A 22,352-nucleotide genomic window follows, 5' to 3' on the forward strand; every position below is an offset into this window, starting at 1 on the left:
ATCTGAAGTTGTATTCGCGCGTCAGCTGTGTTTTGAAAATTCGATGTTGATCTTGGCCATTAACAAGAGTGGTTATTTTTACTTTCGATCGTAAGGATGTGAGAATCGTTCTGAATAGTCCTCATTATATCACAGGCTCCTTGGCAAGGACGCGGCGCAGTTATTGTTTTCAGTGCTGTAATGCAGCAGGGTGAGTTTTGAAGCCTGTATAATTGAGATCCAACAAACAATAAACACAGCTTTACCCAGCTTAGAGTGTGTATTCCAACATGTGGCCATCATAAGCTCAATTTCTCGATCATATCATTCATGCATCGTCCGAAATTAATACATCATAGAGTGACGCCCAGATTTAACTGCAACATGTTCTACAAACAAACCCACGTGGGCCGATCACCTTGCCTTCGACGAAATGTTATGAGATCCAGATTGCCTGTATTTTGTTCTTAAGATACCTAACCATGTTTTACTTGTTGTTTCAACAGAACTTGACCTTTTCCCATAAAACGCAGCTCACTCATGATGGTAAGTTACGTGAACGTTCCAAAAACTTTGTTCTTCATTGCGCCTGTCATAATCTTTTCCAGATCCGAGTTACATCGAGCCGTATGTTTTCGGCGAGTTGCGCGCTTGGCGCATCCTCTACCAAGGCAGCCAAAGTGCTCAACAAACTGATGAATGGGACCAATAAGGTGAAAAGGAAACACTACTACGACGAAACCACTGACCGTGGTCCGAAGCTGATGTCGGTCTCAACCGTTGCCAGTACAAACCGGCAGGGAAAGGAATCGAACCGGCGCGTGGCGGTTCTGAACAAGTTGTTCATGAAAAACATCACCGATCTGATGGCGACCGGATCGTTTGCCGGTGACCTCTACGGTTATGGTCTACAAGTTTCGCACGTTCGTGTAGCACCGGACTTCCGGGAGGCCAGCATCTACTGGTTTTCTACGAGCCTCAACAGGGATGTAAAACTCGAAAACATCCTAAAACCCCTTTCGTCACGATTACGCCACGAGCTGTCTCAGCTGCGTTTGATGGGAGAGGTGCCCCACCTCAAGTTCGTGCAGGACAAGCGGCATTACGTCGAAACCGTCCTAAACTCTCTGCTGAAGGAAGCGGATTTTGGCGACACTGAGACGGAAGAAAACGATCCACTAACATCGCAGGACGATGATGCCACTGGGCAACGGGAAGCAGAAGAACGTTTATGCGAGCCGGAGATGAGGCATGATATTTTGGGATTGGATCATCTCCAAATTATGGGCCGCATACGGCAAGCGGTAGACAAAAGCAAAAAAGCGTGGCAGATACACGAAGAAGCGCAGCGCAAGCTCGACGACCAACCATCGCAGAGGGATCAGAAAGACAGCATCGCGAAGATGAATGAATAATATACGAGGGCCAGCGTCGACGACGAGCGTTTCTTTCGTCTAGTGATACTAGTGAATGTTTTTTATGTTTTAAATAAAGAAAATTTACTCTTTAACTACTATTATTTCGTCTGTAATGAGTACCTTCTTTAGAGTAAGCAAGTGAAACATTACTAAACATATTTTCTCACAATAAAAATTTATTTCTTGGTCACTATTTTGTACACACACACACACACGCACAGGCATTCTTTCAGTACACTAATGTAGTTATACTGATGAACATGGGGCTGTTGATTCCTGCAAGAAGTACCAAAGGAAAGAAGTGATTATATATCTGTCTCTTGGTTGAACGCTATTGGTTTTGTGGATCAGTAAATTGTATCAGATAAAAAAATAGTTAAATCATGGTAATTTCATCCGAAAGATGGTAAAATATGGAGATCGTCACAGAACGAGGGAGAAATATTTATAATCAAGGATGGATGAGAAATGACTTACCTATATCGATCCATGATATAGCGAAGAAGTAAAAGTGACACTGAAATAAACTGTAAAAGAACATTCAAGCGAATCAGAAACTATTTACTAATGGAAACTCGCGGATTTTGGTTTTAAGCTTACCTTTTATCGAGAAAAAACAAAGGTTGTTCTCCCCTCCTCGAACGCTGGCGGCCAGAGCATCTGCCGGAACACCCAACAACCAGCTGGATGACAGCTTGTTCTAGAAAAAGAAAATCCCGTGCCTTTGAGGAACAATTGTCTACTGTTTTGATGTTCTCCGTGAGACGGAGCCGAAAGTTTTCAGTAAATTCATGACTAATCATCGTTGTTCATCCGAAAGATGGTAATGAAAGTAAATCATCACTTAGAGATGGGGTTAGCCTGCTGGCGCATGGAGCACAACACCGACTAGTGATACTAACCTGAAATTAGAGAGTACACACAGCACGTCATTAGTAGTGTACGATGGATAGCTTATTGAATAAATGCAAACACAATAGTGTCAGAATAGTTATCATAATCATGTATATCATACCCGAAAGATAGTAGTTGAAATGAAAGTTCATCACAATGGAATCGATGAAAATGGGAAACCTTTGCCCTCGATTTGCTTACCTTTTATTCGAAAAGACCGAAGCCCATGTCGTCGTCCTCGGATTCGGATTCCTCCTTCTTTTCTTCTGAAAAATGAACAAACAAAAGATGTGTTATCATCGGCCGGCGGACAGCGCACATGTGCTTTCAGATTCTGGCGACATTTTCTTACCCTTCTTCTCGGCGGCCGGAGCAGCTGCAGCAGCAGCGCCACCAGCGGCAGCCGGAGCACCGGACGCGGCACCACCACCAGCGGGCATCGAGGACAGCTTCTCGCGTCCCGAGGCAATCAGTTCCTCCACCGACTTGCCCTTCAGTTCGCTCACCACCTTGGTGACGCGGGCCGAGTCGGCTTCGATACCGACCGAGCTCAGGATCTTCTCGATGTCGGCGTTCGACGGCGACTCGTTACCGCCCAGCACCGCCAGCAGGTATGCCGCTACGTAACGCATTTTTGCAAAACTAAACAAAGAACAAAGCAGGTTTCAGTTGGAATTCTGACCGACGAAGTTTGGCTTGCGGCGGACAACAGCGAGAACTTACTTTTAAGTCGATTCGACACGAAACGCGGGCAGCAAATGAAAAATGCGTCTATTCGACTCGACTGGTTTACAGCAAAGAGGAAGTGTGCAAGCTGTCGGAAGTGGAAGTTGACAGCTGTCTTCAAGCGTCGTTCTTCAAGCGGTAGCGCCACCTAGCGGCACTATTTACGTGCTTCATGAATTGATATGTTTCTGGCGACCAGTTATTTGTTTCGATTTGTTGCTTTATTCCGAAGGAAAATGTATCGTTAACTTATTGTTAAATTAATAAAATACAAAATCTTTCATTCAAGTTGTTCGCCGAAAAAATCGCTTCTTCTATCCAGCATCTATTCATAAATAATGTTTTTTCTGACGATTGATTCTTTGGGAATAGAAATCAAATCAAAGAAATGAAGAAGAAATAAAAAATAAAGCTAGATGTGAATATTTAACTTTGGAAATTAAAACAAAAAAAGGAACTAAAAGAGTAAACTTTTTATCGTCAATTGAAAATGAGCATGAATGTATGAACAATTTGACAATTGATGAATCAACAATTTGTCATTCGAGCAACGCCTTGGGTTTTGTTATTTGTTTACAAATGATCTTCTCGGGGTTTGGGTTTGGGTTCGACGATGTCCAAAGATGCATTTTTGGCCATTCCCAACGTTTGGAAACCGGAGTGTAAGTACACACCGAACAGCGACGCTTTCGCGGCCGCAGACTGCGTTTGGCTTTATAATTTACCAGTTCCCGGTTTCCTGCAGTGTACAAAATACAGCTTGACGCCCCAACGCCGAAGCCCGTGCTGTGCGAAGATGACGATATTATGGGACCCACCCGATACGGAAAGGAGTACCACGGTACAATGGACCACAAAGAGTGCGAACAGATGCTGAAGGACAAACCGGACGGGAGCTACCTGGTGCGGCGTAGCCCCGGGGCGGACAACTACTACACGCTGAGTTTGCGATTCGCGCAGGCGACGAAGCATTTCAAAATATTCTACTGCCCAGAGAAGGGACACTTTTTGCGGGAAAACTTCAAAAAGTACGAGACCATCCCGGAGATGGTGGCCGATGGGCTGGTCGATTTCTACATGCGGCTCCATGCCGCCCCAATACTGAAGGAAATGATGAGCCAGACGAAGAAGTGCTACGAGCAAAGCCCGTACATGACCCTACATCGGCGGAAGCTGCGTTCGTTGTGCAGCGAGCTGTGCAAGCCAAGCAAGTTGCCCGTCGTTCAGGACAGTGTCGAAACCACTGACCCGGAAATAGCGGACGGTTGCGACAGCGGAGTCGGCAACGGAGACAGCAAAGAGACGAACGAAAAGTCCGAATCCTACGACAACGACAATCTGGCCTACGAAAAGCAGCACGCGTTCAAAACGCACACCTTCAAGGGGTTGAATTGGTGCGAGTTTTGTGCCAACTTTTTGTGGGGCTTCACTTCGCAGGGATGTCGATGTGAAGGTACGATCGGTGGCGATCGCGTTCGATCGACATTACTAAAGCCCCTAACTCGTTCTTTTATGCTTGTGTTGCAGATTGTGGCTTCATGGCACACTTCAAGTGTTCGGAACTGGTTCCGGCCAAATGCGTGCCGGATTTGAAGCGTCTGCGCGGGATTTTTGGAGTAGACTTGACAACGCTGGTGACGGCCCACAAATGCCGCATTCCATTCATCGTGAAGAAGTGCGTCGAGGAGGTAGAAAGCCACGGTATGCTGCAGGAAGGCATTTACCGCATTTCCGGGTTCGCGGACGAGATCGAGGCGCTCAAGATGGCGCTGGACAAGGATGGCGAGAAAGCGGACGTGTCCGCACAAGTATACAGCAATGTTAATGTGATTGCCGGCGTACTCAAACTGTACCTCCGGCTGCTGCCTGTTCCTTTAATAACGTTTCAATCATTCCCACTATTTATGGAGTCGATGCGTAAGTAACAGTCACTACCGTCCCGTGCACCTTCCACTGACCCGTTGCCCTTGCAGGAGAGAAATCGATCGGTGAACAAGTGATAGCGCTGCGCAACGCAGTGAAAGCATTACCGCCGGCACATCTGCACTGCTTGAAGTACATTCTGGAGCACCTGAACCGAATCGCTTCCCACCATGCTATCAACAAGATGAACGAACACAATCTGGCCACCGTGTTCGCTCCTACGCTCATCGCGACACCACAGCATATGACGGACCTGTCGCAGGAGATTAGTATGCTGGCCGCCCTGATTGGGCACTGTCACGCAATATTTTTGTAACCCGCACCGTGTTTTAATCGCTAGAATCTAAGCTACGGGGTCGCCCATTTATCGTAAATAAAAAACTGACATCACTTGCCAAACTTAAACAAAATACAAGACCAATCCTCGCATAGAGAACGAATCTTGGAATGAATCATCCTTCTGGGTGCAACTTAATTAGGGAGAGTCTCTTATGAAGCGACCTACTCAACGATTGGCGAACGAATAGAGCTATCGAGCGATTCTTGCAAAAAACCATACATTATTCACTGTTAATTAATGACCGCCGACCACTGGGTTCCGTTTGCCATTTCGGGAGCACCATTGAAAGCAAAATTTAAAACGATCTCCAACGTAGCTGGAAATACTGATCGAATGCGGTTTTTTTTTATAGAACCGATAAATTACAACATAAGCCGGTTACTGATGGGTTGCTTTATTTCTACTACGTCCGATGTGTGATCGACGCAAGAACCAGGGGAAGTTTTTCTTCCGGCATCGCAAACGCCATATCAATCCGGCGGAGTTCGCCGAGAATTACGTTTTATTTGCACCCATTCTTCATCTGAATAATATCTCCCCCAGAACGGTCTACTGCCCACAGAGCTGGCGAGTAGCGCGTAGGAGTCTCAAAAGAAGCAACAATCTCGTGTATTCCGCGCATTCCGCGAGAGTTGATGTGCTGATGTTTGCACTCGTGCTCGCTGTAGATTTATTTGTTTTCCGCCAAGCGATCGTATCGGAGGGGTTCTCGTACCAAAGTCCTTAACCACGAAGTGCACAGAATTTGAATCTAGACGGGCCCACGGGTCGCCTCCGAGTGTGGCCTTCAGCCACGAAATATACGGACGCAGAGTAACCTCAGTCAAGGTCAGCGCCGCTGCCAGCCTGTTTAGCATCCGCCTGTTTGAGGTTATCGTGCCTTGCAATAGGCACTTCTCGACAAATTGTTCGGCTCGCAACTGTTGCGCCGTCATCTGGTGGTTTCCCCGTCTTTGCCATATGTTGCTCACTGCGGGGGCAGACCGACTCCATTTGACCGAAGCTCGCGCGCGTGGATTGTTTTGGGGCCTGGCTGTGCTTGCCCATTTGCATGGAGGCCGTTTTCGCCCTCGGTGTCCGTTGGTGTGGAATTTTTATATATACCCCCATGTATTGATTGTTGTCGAATCAGTTGACAAACGCTTAACGAACCGATCGGAGCTCCTAGAGCGATCGGATAATTGTTGGAACCAGACTCTCGGCTCGCCTGAGTGTACCAATCTCGCTACGAATTACGAATCAAACCGCGTGTCAGCCCACGACAAACAAAAGTGTCAACGTTTATCCATTGTTTTAGGTTCCAGAATAGTCCGGCCCGTTTGAAATGGTAATGATTGAAGAGCGGCGTTGAACACGCCAACGGTGTGAACACGTGTCGTACTTAAATTGTGCCTCATTGTTTCATGTTCAATGTGGACAGTGCTTAGACTTAAGTCAAGTTAACGGACGTTTTTGTGGAATTACTAGTGGAGTTACTTCATTGACTTGTTAAGTAACTATGGGCGAAGTGCATATAAAGGAAATCGGAATCTCGGATTATACGGAATCTCGGAATCTATAAATCGAAATCTCGGATATACTTGACTAGTGATCTCCACAATGCGCAATTCTGCCCTGCGTGCCATGAATTCTTCGCTAATGGTGACCTTTTCCGCCTTCCAGCCGAGGCCTTCCGTGTGTGGCGGCCACCTAGGCCTGCCCGTGGCCATCAACCGGGCACAGTTCCTGTTGGCACTGCTGGTGTTCGCGAACGTATGGCTCGCCACCGTAGGTACGCAACGGACCGTCTATCGCGCCGGTGACGAAATCGTGACCATAACGCGCACCAAAGTTGACTCGGCCACCGGAGCACCGCCTCCCGGCTACTCTTACTATAGCTACACGGCCCCACAGCCGCAACCCGAAATCGTGTACTACACGAACGCGAACGGGATCACGACCAAGCAGTATCAGAGCCCCGCCGGAACTGTGGTTGCAAGCCGTCGTATTCTCTACGATGACGGAACGGCGACGTCGGAAGGCATTGGAACAGTTCCTTTTTTCCTTCAGTTTGCTTTTGGTTTGATTTGGCTTGCAGCTAACCACCCTACGGCACGTGTTTCGGTAGTTTCCTAGCACCCTGTCCGCACCCTACGCTCGAAACCGGCTGCCCGGATTCGTTACACTTTGGTAGTTCTAAATCTCGCTGCACATAAACACACCTTATTGCCCATACTTATGATAAAAAGTTGCCCCACGTTTTATGCTTTTCTAATGTACCCTAAAGTTACGGCTCGATACCCGCGGATGGAGGTTTACAAACTTTGTTTGCTCCAAAACTGGTTACTAATTTCCTAGTACCGCTCAGCGGTGGGTTGTAGCGGTGTGTTTGAAGTCGTTTTCAACACTTACTTTACTGCACGGCGTCCTCCCGCCATTACAATTTGCGATCTCCGCCAACACAACACTTTCCCGTTCGATGAAATCTCTGATGCCCAATAATAATTTCTCTCACAATCACCCGGGGGGTCAGCAGCGGCAATTGGCGTACACTAACCAACTCTTTACGCGTGGAGTAGGTAGTCGACTTCCCTTAGTGCGCGCGGCATCGGCAATAATGGGAACGCGGATTGCGCAATAGAAGATTTCTGCTTAGCTTCCTTTCTCCCCGGTTGAATTGCATAATCTGAGCTGATGGCGTGTGTTCTCTTCGATCTTGCTTGTCACCAAACTAGGGCAGGGATGTTCGCGCAGCCCGTGCGGTGTAGGCGCCACGTGTCAGGAAACGGCTGGCGGCCGTCCGGTTTGCTCCTGTCCCGCTGGCCATAGTGGCAACCCGCTGGTACAGTGTCGTCGGGAGGAGTGTCTCGATCATTCCGAGTGCCGCTTTGATCAGGCCTGCCGTAACGGGAACTGCGTCAATCCGTGTGCGGGCGTCTGTGGCGTCAATGCCAATTGTGAGGTAAACATTCGCCGGCACTCGCCGATCTGGAGCTCCATTTTGCAACCCCATTTACCTGTATAATGCCCCCACCTTGCCTTGGTCCCCAAAAAGGTTCGCAATCATGTGCCGGTGTGTAGCTGCCCGCGGGGACGAACCGGAGATCCATTCAGCAGTTGCCGTCTACAAGATCCGGGTAAGCAATTCCTTCTGTTCTGACACGTGGGCGTTTGTTCCGGAAGTGGCAGAGCGCCTTACGAAACGATCGTGCTTAGCGTGGGAAGGCTGATCTCGTCTTGATGTTTGCTACTACGCGTGAAGTCTAGAGCAGGAACAGCAGTTTCGTTACGTTTACAGCCGGCGATACATTGCGAACTAATGACATTGTTTTCCTGTGGCCACACCTACGCCCTCTGGCGTTTGTGTTTCGCCCGAACTCCAACACGAAGCATCAGAACTTTATCGCACCACGTTGTTTGCTAACACGACCGGCGGCATTGTGGTTTACCTTGAACTTGCTTCAATGCATACTCGACGTCTTCTCTGTCATTGTGTGTACAATGAACCACGGAAACAAATGGCCTCACTGGGAAGCACTTTGTTGGTATTGGTACACTATTGTTTCGGTGAGGTGTTACTGTCACGAAGACGACTATCTTGTTCGGATACTACGCGGGGGATGCCCCCCGGTGCGGGCACTCTCAGGTCCCGATATGGTAAATCCGCAATAAAATGTCGAATATTTGTGGTTGGATCTAACAGTAGACTGACCTTTAGATTAAGAATACAAAACATGTTTTGCTGAAGAGTTTACAATGGGAAGAATATTGCTACTTCAAATGTCAAGGAGATAGTTTAGGACGTATTATAAAATGTTGGTTGCCGTAGTTGCCACTACGCGTGTGAACTGAGTGGGATGCTGTCGTAAGTAGCCTACGCAGTGATCTCGATTTTTCAGGCATCAATTACCAAAGAATACACTGTCAATCATAATAATAAGCATCGGACCAAACGGAGTCCATGGTGGCAATATAAAAAGTCCTACGCAAACAGTTGCGAATAATTGGCGTCTTCCAATCTCGTTGATGTTGATGGCGATAGTATAGGTTGCTTCATAAGCAGGCGGATAAAAACGAGTTGAAAACGTATTTAAATGAACGCCTTTCAAGGCACCATGCTGTGCTCAAGGGAACTCTTGCAACAATTATCCCTTTAAAGGAAACGCTTCCGTCAGGCTGATTTGCAGCTTAGGTCTTTGCGCGTTTGGTTCTCTTCAGTAATGTTAAGTAATTTACTGCCGAAAATTCAACTTTATAGTAATAAATTAATTTTAGTTGGGTTGGTCTTCTTTAAGAAAACTAAATGACATTGTTTTGCTTCAGAGGAACTGTGCCGTCCCAGTCCGTGCGGATCCAACACCAAATGCAACGTGGTCAATGGCGTTCCAACATGTTCCTGTTTGACTGGTTACATTGTAAGAGAAGCGTACACCAGTTGGCAATCGGTTTCGGCTTCAAGTGTAGTTTCTTCACAGGGTTCACCTCTTTCCGGCTGTCGGCATGAGTGCGAATCGGACGTAGAGTGCAGCGGCAACCAGTATTGCAGCCAGTTCAAGTGCGTCAATGGGTGCAACCAGTGTGGAAAAGGTGCAACCTGCGCTCGCGTGACCGGTCATAGGGCGGTTTGCGAGTGTCCGAAGGGCTACATCGGTAGCCCGTTCACCGAATGTCGCCCGGAGTGCTTCGGTGATCGCGATTGTCCTGGTGGGCGCCCGGCATGTATCTACGGTATTTGCAAGAATCCGTGCGAAGGAGCGTGCGGTGTTGGCGCAGACTGTAACCTACGAGGACTGACGCCGATCTGTAGCTGTCCACGGGATATGACTGGCGATCCGTTCATTAGCTGTCGTCCGTTCACCAAGGAGGATCTCTGCAGTCCTAATCCATGTGGCACAAATGCTGTCTGCACTCCAGGATACGATCGCACCAACCAGGAACGACCAGTTTGTACTTGTCCCCCAGGTTACACCGGAAACGCGCTGTCTGCCTGCGTTCGTGTAAGTTGTCGTAACTACTATACTCTTACCTACGAGTACTGAATAACACTCAACATTACGTTACATTTTTAGGGTGAATGCCAAAGTGATGCCGAATGTGCTGATCATAAGGCATGCATCGCGTACCAGTGCGTCGATCCGTGCGCTGGGCAGTGTGGAACTGGTATGTTGCTTTTGCCTGTACTGTGGTTGTAACGAGAAGACTTGTGAAACTCATTCCGCTTTCGATCGCTTTCTACAGGTGCGCAATGCCAGGCTAAGCGCCATCTTGCCGTCTGTACATGTCCTGCGGGAACACAAGGAGATGCCCTCGTGTCATGCCGGACGGCTCGAAACTATCCGGTCGCACGTTACAACAAGAAGCGAAGTGTCACTCCCTAATTCCACTGCCAACGTGTCACAAATGTTGCTCTCCGTGCACTGCTCCCCAATGATTTTACCTCCGATAGCACAGCTTCCATTATCAACGGGAATGGAGTCACAAATGCTAGTCGTGCGCCAGGACATCTGCAACACTTGCCCCGGTTAATCCGTAACTTATTCAAACTCCAGCTCACTTCTTTAGAATAACGAACGATCAATTATTTATCGCTGTTGCAGGCTTCGAGATTGCTAGGTAACACGTTACAGTTATGTAGGGTTCATTTGTTTCAGAATCCCAGCCCTAATAAAACGCTAATGAGTAAAATGTGAGTCGAACATTTCAGGTACACTTCTAATAAACGATTCCAAACCATGAACTAGGAATTTGATAGAACTTAACATTGAAGCAGTGAAAATATCACTAACTAATTGTCATTGTTCCAGTGTTGTACGATCGCACTATCTTGCGCAGATCTAAGGCCAAAGGGTAGCGTATTAGTCAACCGGAGCGAAATGATACAGGGTTTCCCCACCAGATTGCGCATGGAGCACCCAGTCTTTGTTCCAGTTTCAATTGTGTTTGAAGCATCTTCTCAAGCAGCAGCAGTGTGACGTCTCTGATCGCATAGCTTACGGAAATGTGGCCAATAATGGCTCAGAGGAAGTAATCATTGCAGTATTGGGTATACTGAATTTCAGTGTAGTTCAACCATCTACGCACGCTCGTGCGTTTATGATCGTTATCATAGGATGTGAGAAATATTTATAATTTGTAAAAAAGATACGATCATCACGTTCGCACTTGCTGTGGATTTCACACGCTACACAGTAGCTCTGCACGGGAAGGAGATACAAAGAAAATGTCTATTTTGCGGCCTTGCGATACATGACTGTTCACGGCCTTTGTGAAAATCATTGCTTCACTATCAACATTGGTTTTTGGAAAATGTTTCCATTTCCAAACTCAAATCACTCATCACAAACATCTGCCCGTTACAAATTAGTCGGGTCAATGGAATCATGAAGGACTAATCTTTTCCATGTGTTCGTAGAGCACTCGGAGTAGTGAGGCGATCTGTGAAAATGTTCACTGCGCTAATTAGAGTACCCACGCATCCATACCAACAATTGTTATGGAAATGGTGCTATAGAGTTCCGTGAGAAAATTGTACCTATTTGCCAGTTCCCGTAGGCTCAATACTGCTTAAAGTGTTTTATACTCTCGGTCATCGCTGCCCGGTGATCAGTGTAACATTTGCGCTAGTACTGATCGTTCGATCGGAAGAACATCTAGGTGTGGTAGAAAAACACTGTTTAACTAATCATGGTACGAAAAATATCCGATCCTTCGATCATTTACTTACTAATATTTGGTTCGATCCCCGTTTCTATGGGAAAGGGACAAAAGTGGCAACAGGTGGCTTAACAGGCGTAGAAAAACTTATGAATCAAAATGGTGTGTGCATCAACAACGAATGATTCCTTGATAACAATTCAAAAAGGACTATTGCTCTGTGACCACTCTTTTCGTGTCAACAACTTAACCTGAAGTATTATTATTTGGTTGCATTAAAATTTACAGTGCGCAACTAGTGTTAGTTATCCGGATGGGTGAGAAATGGACAAGCGTGTTTAAAACAAGGCTGAGAACAGCAAAAGCAGTGTGAATGATTCACTAGCGTGACCTTGAGCTACCCACAACTTTTCACCAAAATCATGTTCAAATAAGAGCGAATAGTGGGAAAACAAATTCAAAATGTTTTATTAGTAATTGTTTGGTTTCTATTAATTCTGTGCCAGTTACGAGTTACTGAGCGACCATCACTTTATCGGTTTTACGTGAATTGTTTGTCCGTCTCTATTTTACAGTCACATCTTAAGTTGGCTGTTGTGTTCACACTCTTGGCCATTACCAGTAAAACTGAGGGTGAGTACATACTTAAACGGGACGACCGGCAACGCCACAACATTTCAAATCGCTCTCCGCTTCCCTCCACAGCACAGTGCACCGATAATCCATGCGGCACCGGGGCGTCGTGTCGATTAAATGCCGCCGCCATACCCGTCTGCTCGTGCCCGTTCGGTTATCTCGGCGATCCGTTCAAGGAGTGCATTCGGCCGGAATGTGTCAGTGATGGCGACTGTACCGAGTTTCAGGGATGCCGCAAGGGCAAGTGCGTCGATCCGTGCGTTGTGAGCTGCGGCACGAACGCTGCGTGTACGGTAAGACACGTTGCCCCGTTTACTAGTGAGCCGTTTTATGAGCGAATTTTTCTTTCCCTCACCAAACAGACCAAACATCATGTACCTGTGTGTTACTGCCCGGAAGGATTCACTGGTAGCCCGTTCGAACGCTGCGATCCGCTGTAGTCCTCTGAAAAATCCGATCCCATCATTAACCCGTCCCATTTAATCCCGCGGAAGCAAACGGTTCGGTGCGAAGGCGAATGAGAATCGAAAACACGTGACACATGCCCGTTACGTTTGGTTTGGTTTTTTTATACAATTTTTCGATGAGCTTTTGCGTTCATTCATAGCGTTCGGGTTCTTTTAAATACACGTTTTTGCCGAGAAAATCAAAGAAGCGTTACAATTATCATAATTATTATTACTGATATTATATTACTATGATGGTTTGCTGGATGAGGGCATGAGAAGTGTGGCTGCTTGGATTGCATTCGGCATCGGCTGTTCGTTGGTTTTGTGGTGACGAATGAGGAGGTTGTCGTTGTTCGGCGATCGAACAACATCCAAACAAACATAAAAAAGCACAACATCAGCACTCCCCCACAAGACGAGACTCCGGAATTGGAATGGTGCTTTTGGTTTTTGTTTTTTTTTCTAATCGGCGTTGTTTCGGGGATACAATTGCTATCCCATTTACTACATCAAATACTATTCCGGCCAATCAACTACTTCTTTGCCGCACCACACCGGTTGCTTAGCGACCGGCGAAAAATCGGCCCATGTGTGTTGCTATTTTTGCGCGCATTTTTCTTTTGTTTCGTGTCGTTGTCCTTGATCGTAATCGTAATCTGTACAATTTTTCTGCGCCACCGCGGCTACAGTGCAGCGAAACGGTTTGACCCGGTGAATCGGCAGGGACCGATGCGGTCCAACCCCACTAGCAGCATTTGTTCTTCTTTTTATGCGTTCCCTTCTTCAGTTGCACCGTATCGTTGTTCGTTTCGGACTGCTGTGCCTTCTGCGTTTGCTTCTTGTGTCGCAGCACCTGCTCGGTAATGGCGAGGAACATTTCCTCCACGTTGATGTTATCTTTGGCGGATGTTTCAAACAGTTGGATGTCCATCTGGTTCGCGAATCGTTGCGCATCCTCGGTGATCACCACCTTCCGGTTCGGATCATCGTTTTTGTTGCCAACTGTGGGAGGGACACTGTTGTTAAGACCAAAGGGCCAAACTATTCTTTACGTGGAAACCTGTTTGCGATCGTACTTACCGAGTACTTTATTCACTACGTCACAGTTGGATTCGATTTCTTGCAGCCAGCGCTTCACGTTACCGAAGGACTCGCCATTCGTTACGTCGTACACTACGATCACACCGTGGGTTCCTCGGTAGTAGCTATGGTGGACAGGAAGCAGAAACGGAACGAACGTGAGCCATACACACACACCCCAACAAAGCAAATTGGTCGAATTTCTGCGCTTCTTACGTGTTGGTGATAGTTCTAAATCTCTCCTGTCCAGCAGTGTCCCAGATTTGCAGCTTCACGCGCTCGCCGTTAATCAACACCGTACGGATCTTGAAGTCTACACCGATGGTGGTTATGTAGCTCCCGGAGAATGTATTATCGGAGAATCGTATCAACAGGGAAGACTTTCCAACGCCTGTAATTAGGAAAGTACAGCATTTTCGTATTAAGATACCCCTGGTTGCGCTAGAGCTATTATTCTGTTGCGAATCGGTGGCACATTAGAAAGATGATAAGGCGCCTCTTTGCGTGCGATGGACCATGAAAAGGACCACCGGATAGAGGATGGAAAAATAGCGTGCAGCGGTTTGCTGATAAGCGGCTGGAAGTGAATTGAAGCGCGGTATGTGGGAGCCCGAAATTACGTGGAAAGACCTCGGTTAGTCACCGCCCAACGACAGCTATTTAGTTATGGACAGGCGCAACTAGTAAAATTCTACTTCGATCATCGGATTTTCTATTTCAATTGTCAAGCGAACCAATTCGTCGAACGCATTGCTGATGCGATCTTTTTTCCACGGAATACTTCAGGAATGCATCTCTTTGTTACGCTCGTTACGAGGGTCAGATATAAACAACGGGTCCGTAATGGGGTGGTTTGAGGCTGTGGCGGTCGGCCGAACGGAGCCGTGTGATCCGCCTACCCGCATGGCGTTGCTGGCTGCGGCGCTGCCGCTTAATACTTACCACTGTCACCAATAATAAGCAATTTAAACAAATGGTCATACTCCCGGGCCATTATCAGATCACTTTCTTGCGTCGGGTTGCCACTGAACTCCCTTTCGAAACACTGTGCCCCCCGTGTGCCCGTCCCTTGCTTCGCTAGTCGGTGTTCGGTTGATCGATCAGTCCTCTAGCACAGCAGCACAACACCATAATACCGGGAATCAAGCTGCGAGCGATCGGGAATGCGGGCCGCACGGTCGGTCGATGGGCCACGAAAGGTGAAACGAAAGAAAACACAAGAAAAACCGATTCACGAGCACGAAACACAAAAACGGCAGGGCAAAAATCACATCACATCATGGGACAATTTCGTGACAATTATGATGCCTTCGCTCGGAGCACGCACGCACACACAGCGAGAAGCTTTGAAGAAGAAGAAGTGTCATTTAGAAGTGTCATGGGCTACCAAGGTTCGTACGGAACCAGCTGCAATGGGATTGTTGTTTCTCGCGAAAGTGCCCAATAGGAAAATCACAATGCACTCGTAGTTATTTTAATGACATCAGAAATAGTTTTCCGTTGTGAAAAGGTGCATCACCATCACAAACAATGGGAGAATCTCGAATGTTTGCTTGAAAGGAATCTCCAGCGAAATCATGCACCACTAGGCCCAAAAAGGCAGTGGCGAAGTATCGTTTGTAAACAGACTCTCTGTCACGCGCATTAAAATAAATTCAATGCAAAAAGGCGAACATTTACCGCGAGCTTGTAGAGTGCAGAGCAGTTTTTCTTTTTAACTTTCTCGAGTCCGGTTGATCCGTAGAGATTAACGATGAATGATAGGATGTGCAAACAGCGTACCCAGACGTACGACTTGAATCTCACGGGCGGTTTGATGCCGGTAAGTATAATATCCGAGCCGCGCGATTGGGCGACCACGGAGTTCGCGTTCACAGAGAGGACCGCTAACGTAATTTGTTGTTTGCAGTTGATACAAGCGCTCATAAAACCACCTGAATCGACTGACTCGCCGGGCCGGGCACACCTAAGACGATCGAACCACCCGTACTACCGTAAGCCAGGCCGAGGTCATAATAACGACACGTGTGACTCGTGCAAGGAGGGTGGCGATCTGCTGTGCTGCGATCGATGCCCGTCCAGCTTCCATCTCGGGTGTCACGATCCGCCACTGTCGGAGCAGGAAATACCGAACGGGCAGTGGGTTTGCCATACGTGCAAGTGTAAAGCAATCGACGATCCGCTGGGAACAAGCGCAAAGCTCAGGTTTCGCGATCGAAGCCTGTCGCACAAGAGCTTCAACTCCAGCTCCTCCGGTAGCAAAACGTCGAACGATGGAGATCAGCATGGGAATGGGGAAAATGATGTGGCCGTTACATACAGTGCACCGTCGACACCACCGCCTCCGGACAGTTCGGCCCCGCAGAGGGTCGTTCCCATTGCTCCGCTGCACCCCACGTTTCCGGCGGCCGCGATGGAAGAGGACTTTAAATCGAACACCCCGCTGGATCACCTGATACGGGCGGCCAAAATTTTGAACCCCAAACAGTTCGAACTGCCGCCCGATATGGAGGTGAACTTTGCCTTCCCCGGCATGGACAAGGCCGACTACGGGAAGTTTGGTAAGCGGGCGAAGCTGCGCAAAATGCACGAACTGGACAGCCAGGGCCTGGTGCCGCTGCCGGCTAGAACGTGCCACTTTTGTGGAACATCCTGCCGGAAGGCCCCACTTGTCGCGTGTGACTATTGCGATCTACTGTTTCACCAGGACTGTCTCGATCCGCCACTCACCGCAATGCCCACATCTTTGTGGATGTGCCCGAACCACGTGGAACAGTATATTGTAAGCGACCTCACCCGGTGGGGGGTAAACGGAGGCCGGTTACAAGAAAATGATTCAATTCTTTCCTCTCACTTCCGCCACAGGACTGGAAACTGGTAAACTCTGTATCGGCGACGGAACGCGTTCGGCTGTGGAATCAGTTCAACGGCGAGGTCGATCATGAGCTGGTGAAAACGGAGTTCTTACGCAAGGTCCACCGAAAAAACCCTCCTTTTCGCTTCCGGCAAAAGATAAAGCAGCGACCGAAGGTGATCATCCCGCCCGCGATCGAGCATATGTATCAAAATCCTCCCCCCTTGCTGCCGTCACTCAAAACGTTTCTGCGTTCGCGGCGGGTGAACCCGTCGGTACATTTTGAGGACGCTCGGGTGCGGTGCGATGACAAAGATTTGCTGCAAATGGTGGACCAGGAACTCAAGGCGATCGATGAAGCGGACTCGAAGTTGGGCTTCGAGAAAGCGAACAGCGATGACAACAGTAGCGACGTTGAAAATGACGTCGGGGTGAATGCAACGGAACGTAAAAGTCCACAGACCGTTGCAGGGAACAATGAAGGGGAGCGATGTGGGATTAATAAACTAAACACAAATGAGGAACCGGGCCAGGAATTGGCAACTGGGAGGGCAGCGGTTCATGACGTGCCTGACGGTGCTGAAACCGCCAAGCAGTCGGAGCTTACCGATAAGCATCAGCAATCAGTCGACGATGCGGACGATGGAAAAGGTGAGTTTCTGGTAAACGAGCCCAACCTATCGGACCCAATGGTCTTTGGGGTGCTGATCGGTCTAACTGACAGGTAACTAACCTCCAAATCGTTTCAGTACTTGACTGTGTTGTCCAGTTGGATGCACGTCTGCTGCGTCTCTTAGCAGTACAGCGCTTGAAACAGATCATCGCCGACCATCCGGAGTGTTTGCGGAAAGGTTCGCCGACTGGAAACGAACCGAGCGAAACAATCGAACAGTTGTGCCAGAAGGATGATGTGAAGAAGATACCGCTTCCGAGCGAACTGCTTACGAAGGACGATATCGAAAGGATAGCGCGCGAGTTCGCCAATACGAATGGTGCGGTTACCAGTGCCAGGAAGGAAAGCGAACCAATGGACATCGATAGCAATAAATTGAACGCAACAGCCGAGCAGGGGACGGCGACGGTTTCGTCCGAACTACAATCCCAGCAACCCGTGGGTGCCTCCGGTGGTCCCGTTGGGTTAAGTGATTTAATGGCCCGCATCGGAAAGCGAGCGCAACATCGGCAGATCCGCGTGCGGGCAGCCCTATCCTGGATCGATCTGGAAGAGGATGGTTATTTTTCGTTTGAAAAAGTAGACGCCAACGAAGCGTTCTGTATGTCGTACCGCTCGTTCACGATCGGTTCCGGGCCGGGTAACGATGTGACGCTGGCTAAGTACGGTGAATGTTGCTGCACGTCCAGTCGGCATGCGATCATATTTTACGATGAGGTTAGAAACCGGTGCTGTGGTGCGCAGCGTTATAGATCAATTCAATGCATCCATAAACCTTTTTTAGGTTACACAACTGTTCGAGTTGATCAACTATTCGGAGTTTGGGACGGAGGTAAATGGGCACCTGTATGGGTGTGATTTCACTCATCAGCTTTCGGAGCGACCTGCGGAACATTCGTCCACCAGCGGTGGATGGCGTAAGCGCATGCGTAGGGATGATGCGACGCCACATGAGTCAGGCGGCGCTTGGACTGTTGCGTCGAGCACGAAGAACGACCAACTGAAGCAAGACGTACGGAGCATACTGGACAAATCGCGCAAAAGGCTCGCTCAGGGTCGGGCTGAGGAATTTTACAGCACCGCTGTGTAAGTAACACAGACAGGAAACAGGGTCAATTCCGCCAGTCTCATGGTGCATGCTTTTCCCTTTCCCCGCAGCATGGCCGATGTGCCGTTACCTTCCTGTCAATGTGCGCCCGATCGGCGCATCCCTACGATGGCGACGGGTTGGGAGGGCAGCGCCATCCTGTATCACGGTTCGCTGATCCGCTTCGGTTGCCACGGTTTTGTCTTTACGATCATCGACTACGACGACGGCGAGGACGAGTTCGATGATTCGTACCGGGACAGCGATAGTGACGAGTGACGGCCAACTAAACAATGATCAACGCGATGTGGACCTCAATGTTCTACACTCTTTTCATTGAAATAAACTTCAGGTATACGCGTAACTGTTTGCGTAACATGCGTGCAACAAGCGACGGACATGCTTACAGTTGATGTTAGAAATTAGATCCCAGCTGGTTGTGAGAAAGTGGGTTCTATTCATTCAATTCTTCGCACAGTCTTCCGGGGATTAGCCCAGAAAAGGACACTTGAGTACTGCTTGCCAACCGCCAACCGTGAGTTTGCCGTGCTCTACAGATTAACGGCCCGCTTGAGCGTGCCATGCTTTAGCCACGAACCGGGCGAACAGCCCCGAATCTCTCCCTGCAGGTTCGTCGCGTACACATCGGTCGACAGTTCCGGGAGGCCGATTTCCGAGTCGCCTTTCGCTTGTTTGGTCGCTTCGTCGACCTCCTTTTTGATTTCATTGTCCATGGTCTGGGGGGCAGGAAAAGTAAGGGAAAGTGAAACCCTGCACACGCGCTTTGAGCGGCTAATCGGGTTACGGTACCTTCAGCTCATCCGCCGCTACCAGACTGGCGGCCAGAATCTTGTCCTTGAACGAGGAGATGGGATCTCGCGTTTGGCGTACCTCCTGCACTTCGTCGCGCGTACGGTAGCTCGTGCCGGGGTCGGACATCGAGTGGCCGGAGTAGCTGTTGGTGGAAGCGCACGAAATGGAGACCAAAGCTTGAGGCCAACAAAGGTTTGCCGGAACACTTACCGATAGGTGTACACTTCCATCACCACCGGTCCAATGTTGAGTACGTGGTTGATGGCGAACTCGGTTGCCAGTTTCACAGCCACGACGTCCATTCCGTCGACCCAGATGCCCGGTAGCACGTCACCGCGCTGATAGTAGTTCACGTTGCACGATCCACGTTCCGCGCTGGTTCCCATTCCTACAGGTACAGTAAAAAGAACCCTGCGGTCATTCTGCTTCAACCCGAAGGCATTCCCTAGGCCCCACCGTACCGTAGCCATTGTTTTCGCAGACGAAAATGCATGGCAGCTTCCAGAGGTGCGCCATGTTGTAGGCCTCGAAGATCTGCCCCTGGTTGGCCGCACCGTCTCCGTACAGGGCCAGGCAAACGCCGCCGTTGCCCTTGTACTTGCAGGCAAGCGCCACCCCGGCACCGAGCGGAACCTGGGCCCCGACGATGCCATTGCCACCGTAAAAGTTGGGTGCGTACATGTGCATGGAGCCACCCTTGCCCCGGGCGCACCCACCCTGCTTGCCGGTCAGCTCGCACAGGACACCACGAGGCGTAACTCCCATCAGGTACGTCCAGCCGTGCACGCGGTACGCCGAGATGATGTTGTCCTGCGACCGCATCGCCCCCTTCATACCGACGGCACACGCCTCCTGGCCCGAGTACAGATGACAGAAGCCGCGAACCAGCTTCTCCTTGTACAGATTTCCGGCCGACGTTTCCAGGCGGCGGATCGTTTGCATTTGCCGGTAGTACTTCAGTGCTTCATCCCTCGTTAGGATGCCACTCGTGGGTGGGCCTTCGGTCAGATTGTGCAGCTTGAATGGCTAAACACTCACACACACGCGCGCGAAAATAGAGAATGTCAGTCGTGATGAAGTGTTCCGAAATTTGTCCAATTGCCACCCCAAAGGACCCGGCGGTACACCCCAGTGTGCCCCACAGTACCCGGTGGCAAGCACTTCAAGGTCACCGCGGGCACGATTGCGGTGCACTTTTCTCACCTTGACTTCGATTTTCGCTTCGGTTGCATAATTTTTCACTACCGACACCATCGCCACCTGGAACGAAAATTAGCCATCTATTAACATCATCAGCTCGAGCGAAGCCATCCCGCGCTCGTTAGGTGGCCCTAGTTTGCCAAGTTCGGGATTCCGGTCTTTGCACCGGAAACGGCGCGGATTCACACGTACCTGCCGGCGGGCGAAGCGCGGCGCAAGGGAGAGTCCTGTTTTGATCATCGTGTGTCGATCTCGTGCGTGCGTGCGATCAGATCGGTGCGAACGTTGCGCTGCTACTGCGCTCCCCTACGTTGTCACGGCGACGAATCGCGCGTTCGTATTTTCGCGGTGACGGTGGGTTACGCTTTTTTTTGTAGTGCAAAAATAGTGCACTTTACGTGAGATGCACTCGGCGATGCAGTGCACCAGTGCAGCGCCGTCCGATTGTGTGCGTGTGCTGTATCGAGTGACGCACGCTCCGCGTGTGCGGTTTTACAGTGTGATGGTGGTCGTTTGGTGTGGTTTGGGATGCACTCAACTCTAATCAGCTTCGAAGAGCGCGATGAGCGCGACTTTATGTTCTCTTCCGGATAGTTCTGGCGTACCGTGGTGTGCCGGTGCTGTACATGGTAATGAGCATTTGATTGATTACTGCACAGTTGCAGATTGCTTTCCGATCCACCTGATTGCTGATTGCACACTGATTACCGGCAACTGGAGCGTATTAGTTACTTTCGAAGTTTGCGGCCCACTTTACGGTTGACTGTATTACTAGGGATCAACAGAAAATACATAACCTAAATGAAATTGTACTTACTGTTGGGATGTTTTATTGCTATTAAGTTGGAATAAAATAGATTAAATTATTCATTTTTTATTATTTGACCTTAACGTACACTTGGGGCCTAATGAAGCGGGCAATGAAACAGGATTCCTCGGATCGCTAATGGATCACTTCGACCAAACGTTCTGGAGCGTCTTACAAATAGGAAGGTCCCGACGCGACGCAGCCTGGTAGGTGCTTTTCTTATCGGTGCAAGACTTTTTCCGGAATGAAACCTTCGCTAGGAGTTTGAAAAGAATGTCCAGCATAGTTAAACACCACAACAACAAAAGACACTTAAAGCTGACCGGTAGCTATAAGTGATTTTCGGCGACAATTAGTGCCGCTAAGCCCAAGTGTAGACCTCTAGTCATGGAGCAGCCTGGTGGTTCACATTTCGTAACCTAGAGTGTGCCATCTTCATCTACTCCTGGGACTCAGATGTTGGTGTTCGCACGCTGTGTGGAAGGTGTTACCCGTATTGGCCGCCTATTGGTTCCAGCCAGTCCCAATGTCTGTCTCGACAGCGTGGCGAGTACGTAGCGGGTGGAGGTTCCCAGAAATGGTTCCAAATTAAAATCTTCGCCCAATGGCGATAGACCTGCCATCATAGCCACGAGTATGGCGAGCAAAAATCGCTTCGAACAAAAGTGGAAAAGGACACCGCCAAAAGCTCTCTCACGGACCGCTTGCTTTCTCTCTAGCGCTCCTTGCGGAGCAGGCGCACTGTGGGTCAGCGATAAACACAACCCGCTGGGCACAGGGTGGCTCCTCGGTGTGCAGTCTCATTCTGTGTCGCGTCCGGTGCCGTGCTGGGCCGCCCG

At 49.1% G+C, this 22,352-nt stretch overlaps 8 protein-coding genes across 11 annotated transcripts; 5 read left to right on the top strand and 3 right to left on the bottom strand.

The window, feature by feature from the left end:
* Window positions 1-60: 60 nt before the first annotated feature.
* Window positions 61-1,523, top strand: LOC128274375 (putative ribosome-binding factor A, mitochondrial). 2 transcript variants are annotated; one of them, XM_053012554.1, is made up of 3 exons: window positions 61-190; window positions 486-525; window positions 588-1,522. In XM_053012554.1, exons 2-3 carry the CDS (start codon window positions 520-522, stop codon window positions 1,392-1,394), a joined length of 813 nt encoding a protein of 270 aa, XP_052868514.1. In that variant the 5' UTR covers window positions 61-190; window positions 486-519; the 3' UTR covers window positions 1,395-1,522. The 2 variants fall into 2 exon arrangements, with proteins under 2 accessions (XP_052868514.1, XP_052868516.1); XM_053012556.1 differs by having other exon boundaries at window positions 146-255; window positions 588-1,523.
* Window positions 1,524-1,553: 30 nt separating this feature from the next.
* On the bottom strand, window positions 1,554-3,121 carry LOC128274376 (60S acidic ribosomal protein P2). Its single transcript, XM_053012557.1, has 6 exons — window positions 3,015-3,121; window positions 2,644-2,933; window positions 2,493-2,557; window positions 1,998-2,097; window positions 1,875-1,924; window positions 1,554-1,673 (listed from the first exon to the last, which is right to left on the bottom strand). Exons 2-3 carry the CDS (start codon window positions 2,921-2,923, stop codon window positions 2,496-2,498), a joined length of 342 nt encoding a protein of 113 aa, XP_052868517.1. The 5' UTR covers window positions 2,924-2,933; window positions 3,015-3,121; the 3' UTR covers window positions 1,554-1,673; window positions 1,875-1,924; window positions 1,998-2,097; window positions 2,493-2,495.
* Window positions 3,122-3,622: 501 nt separating this feature from the next.
* LOC128272960 (beta-chimaerin) lies at window positions 3,623-5,323 on the top strand. 2 transcript variants are annotated; one of them, XM_053010851.1, is made up of 5 exons: window positions 3,623-3,679; window positions 3,763-4,248; window positions 4,309-4,470; window positions 4,545-4,934; window positions 4,991-5,323. In XM_053010851.1, the coding sequence occupies exons 1-5, from the start codon at window positions 3,631-3,633 to the stop codon at window positions 5,254-5,256; spliced, it is 1,353 nt and encodes a 450-aa protein (XP_052866811.1). In that variant the 5' UTR covers window positions 3,623-3,630; the 3' UTR covers window positions 5,257-5,323. The 2 variants fall into 2 exon arrangements, with proteins under 2 accessions (XP_052866811.1, XP_052866810.1); XM_053010850.1 differs by having other exon boundaries at window positions 3,763-4,470.
* A 1,076-nt stretch (window positions 5,324-6,399) lies between these two features.
* Window positions 6,400-10,996, top strand: LOC128274768 (sushi, nidogen and EGF-like domain-containing protein 1). Of its 2 annotated transcripts, none has more exons than XM_053013071.1 (8): window positions 6,400-6,607; window positions 6,943-7,339; window positions 7,995-8,221; window positions 8,315-8,396; window positions 9,583-9,674; window positions 9,735-10,256; window positions 10,329-10,419; window positions 10,498-10,996. In XM_053013071.1, exons 1-8 carry the CDS (start codon window positions 6,605-6,607, stop codon window positions 10,635-10,637), a joined length of 1,554 nt encoding a protein of 517 aa, XP_052869031.1. In that variant the 5' UTR covers window positions 6,400-6,604; the 3' UTR covers window positions 10,638-10,996. The 2 variants fall into 2 exon arrangements, with proteins under 2 accessions (XP_052869031.1, XP_052869032.1); XM_053013072.1 differs by having other exon boundaries at window positions 6,401-6,607; window positions 6,943-7,051.
* Window positions 10,997-11,867: 871 nt separating this feature from the next.
* Window positions 11,868-13,194, top strand: LOC128274763 (delta-like protein 4). The gene is made up of 4 exons (XM_053013064.1): window positions 11,868-11,946; window positions 12,489-12,546; window positions 12,619-12,842; window positions 12,912-13,194. Exons 1-4 carry the CDS (start codon window positions 11,944-11,946, stop codon window positions 12,987-12,989), a joined length of 363 nt encoding a protein of 120 aa, XP_052869024.1. The 5' UTR covers window positions 11,868-11,943; the 3' UTR covers window positions 12,990-13,194.
* On the bottom strand, window positions 13,080-15,387 carry LOC128274762 (ras-related protein Rab-35). Its single transcript, XM_053013063.1, has 4 exons — window positions 15,021-15,387; window positions 14,295-14,469; window positions 14,079-14,203; window positions 13,080-14,000 (listed from the first exon to the last, which is right to left on the bottom strand). Exons 1-4 carry the CDS (start codon window positions 15,070-15,072, stop codon window positions 13,744-13,746), a joined length of 609 nt encoding a protein of 202 aa, XP_052869023.1. The 5' UTR covers window positions 15,073-15,387; the 3' UTR covers window positions 13,080-13,743.
* Window positions 15,388-15,782: 395 nt separating this feature from the next.
* On the top strand, window positions 15,783-19,071 carry LOC128274104 (PHD finger protein 12). Its single transcript, XM_053012192.1, has 6 exons — window positions 15,783-15,900; window positions 15,988-16,860; window positions 16,944-17,633; window positions 17,702-18,322; window positions 18,390-18,691; window positions 18,764-19,071. Exons 1-6 carry the CDS (start codon window positions 15,832-15,834, stop codon window positions 18,969-18,971), a joined length of 2,763 nt encoding a protein of 920 aa, XP_052868152.1. The 5' UTR covers window positions 15,783-15,831; the 3' UTR covers window positions 18,972-19,071.
* Window positions 19,003-21,047, bottom strand: LOC128274105 (pyruvate dehydrogenase E1 component subunit alpha, mitochondrial-like). Its single transcript, XM_053012193.1, has 6 exons — window positions 20,898-21,047; window positions 20,709-20,765; window positions 19,967-20,531; window positions 19,716-19,893; window positions 19,503-19,647; window positions 19,003-19,429 (listed from the first exon to the last, which is right to left on the bottom strand). Exons 1-6 carry the CDS (start codon window positions 20,943-20,945, stop codon window positions 19,244-19,246), a joined length of 1,179 nt encoding a protein of 392 aa, XP_052868153.1. The 5' UTR covers window positions 20,946-21,047; the 3' UTR covers window positions 19,003-19,243.
* Window positions 21,048-22,352: the final 1,305 nt, after the last annotated feature.

This window comes from Anopheles cruzii, chromosome 3 (assembly GCF_943734635.1).
Source record: "Anopheles cruzii chromosome 3, idAnoCruzAS_RS32_06, whole genome shotgun sequence".
NCBI classification, from domain to species: domain Eukaryota; kingdom Metazoa; phylum Arthropoda; class Insecta; order Diptera; family Culicidae; genus Anopheles; species Anopheles cruzii.

Excerpts from the sequence above, each read along its gene's own strand:
- LOC128274768 (XM_053013071.1), top strand. Across the intron at positions 8,397-9,582 it reads TTGCCGTCTACAAGATCCGG|AGGAACTGTGCCGTCCCAGT; the intron begins GTAAGCAATTCC and ends GTTTTGCTTCAG. Across the intron at positions 10,257-10,328 it reads CGCTGTCTGCCTGCGTTCGT|GGTGAATGCCAAAGTGATGC; the intron begins GTAAGTTGTCGT and ends TTACATTTTTAG.
- LOC128274104 (XM_053012192.1), top strand. The coding sequence starts at position 15,832 with ATGAATGATAGGATGTGCAAACAGCGTACCCAGACGTACGACTTGAAT. Across the intron at positions 16,861-16,943 it reads ACCACGTGGAACAGTATATT|GACTGGAAACTGGTAAACTC; the intron begins GTAAGCGACCTC and ends CTTCCGCCACAG. Across the intron at positions 18,323-18,389 it reads CGATCATATTTTACGATGAG|GTTACACAACTGTTCGAGTT; the intron begins GTTAGAAACCGG and ends AACCTTTTTTAG.
- LOC128272960 (XM_053010850.1), top strand. The coding sequence starts at position 3,631 with ATGTCCAAAGATGCATTTTTGGCCATTCCCAACGTTTGGAAACCGGAG. Across the intron at positions 3,680-3,762 it reads CAACGTTTGGAAACCGGAGT|TGTACAAAATACAGCTTGAC; the intron begins GTAAGTACACAC and ends GGTTTCCTGCAG. Across the intron at positions 4,935-4,990 it reads ACTATTTATGGAGTCGATGC|GAGAGAAATCGATCGGTGAA; the intron begins GTAAGTAACAGT and ends TTGCCCTTGCAG.
- LOC128274376 (XM_053012557.1), bottom strand. The coding sequence starts at position 2,923 with ATGCGTTACGTAGCGGCATACCTGCTGGCGGTGCTGGGCGGTAACGAG. Across the intron at positions 2,558-2,643 it reads TCCGGCCGCCGAGAAGAAGG|AAGAAAAGAAGGAGGAATCC; the intron begins GTAAGAAAATGT and ends TTCATTTTTCAG.
- LOC128274763 (XM_053013064.1), top strand. Across the intron at positions 12,547-12,618 it reads CATTACCAGTAAAACTGAGG|CACAGTGCACCGATAATCCA; the intron begins GTGAGTACATAC and ends TTCCCTCCACAG. Across the intron at positions 12,843-12,911 it reads GCACGAACGCTGCGTGTACG|ACCAAACATCATGTACCTGT; the intron begins GTAAGACACGTT and ends CTCACCAAACAG.
- LOC128274105 (XM_053012193.1), bottom strand. The coding sequence starts at position 20,945 with ATGATCAAAACAGGACTCTCCCTTGCGCCGCGCTTCGCCCGCCGGCAG. Across the intron at positions 20,532-20,708 it reads AAGCGAAAATCGAAGTCAAG|CCATTCAAGCTGCACAATCT; the intron begins GTGAGAAAAGTG and ends GTGAGTGTTTAG. Across the intron at positions 19,648-19,715 it reads ATGGAAGTGTACACCTATCG|CTACTCCGGCCACTCGATGT; the intron begins GTAAGTGTTCCG and ends TTCCACCAACAG.
- LOC128274762 (XM_053013063.1), bottom strand. The coding sequence starts at position 15,072 with ATGGCCCGGGAGTATGACCATTTGTTTAAATTGCTTATTATTGGTGAC. Across the intron at positions 14,470-15,020 it reads GCTTATTATTGGTGACAGTG|GCGTTGGAAAGTCTTCCCTG; the intron begins GTAAGTATTAAG and ends TCCTAATTACAG. Across the intron at positions 14,204-14,294 it reads TTTAGAACTATCACCAACAC|CTACTACCGAGGAACCCACG; the intron begins GTAAGAAGCGCA and ends TGTCCACCATAG.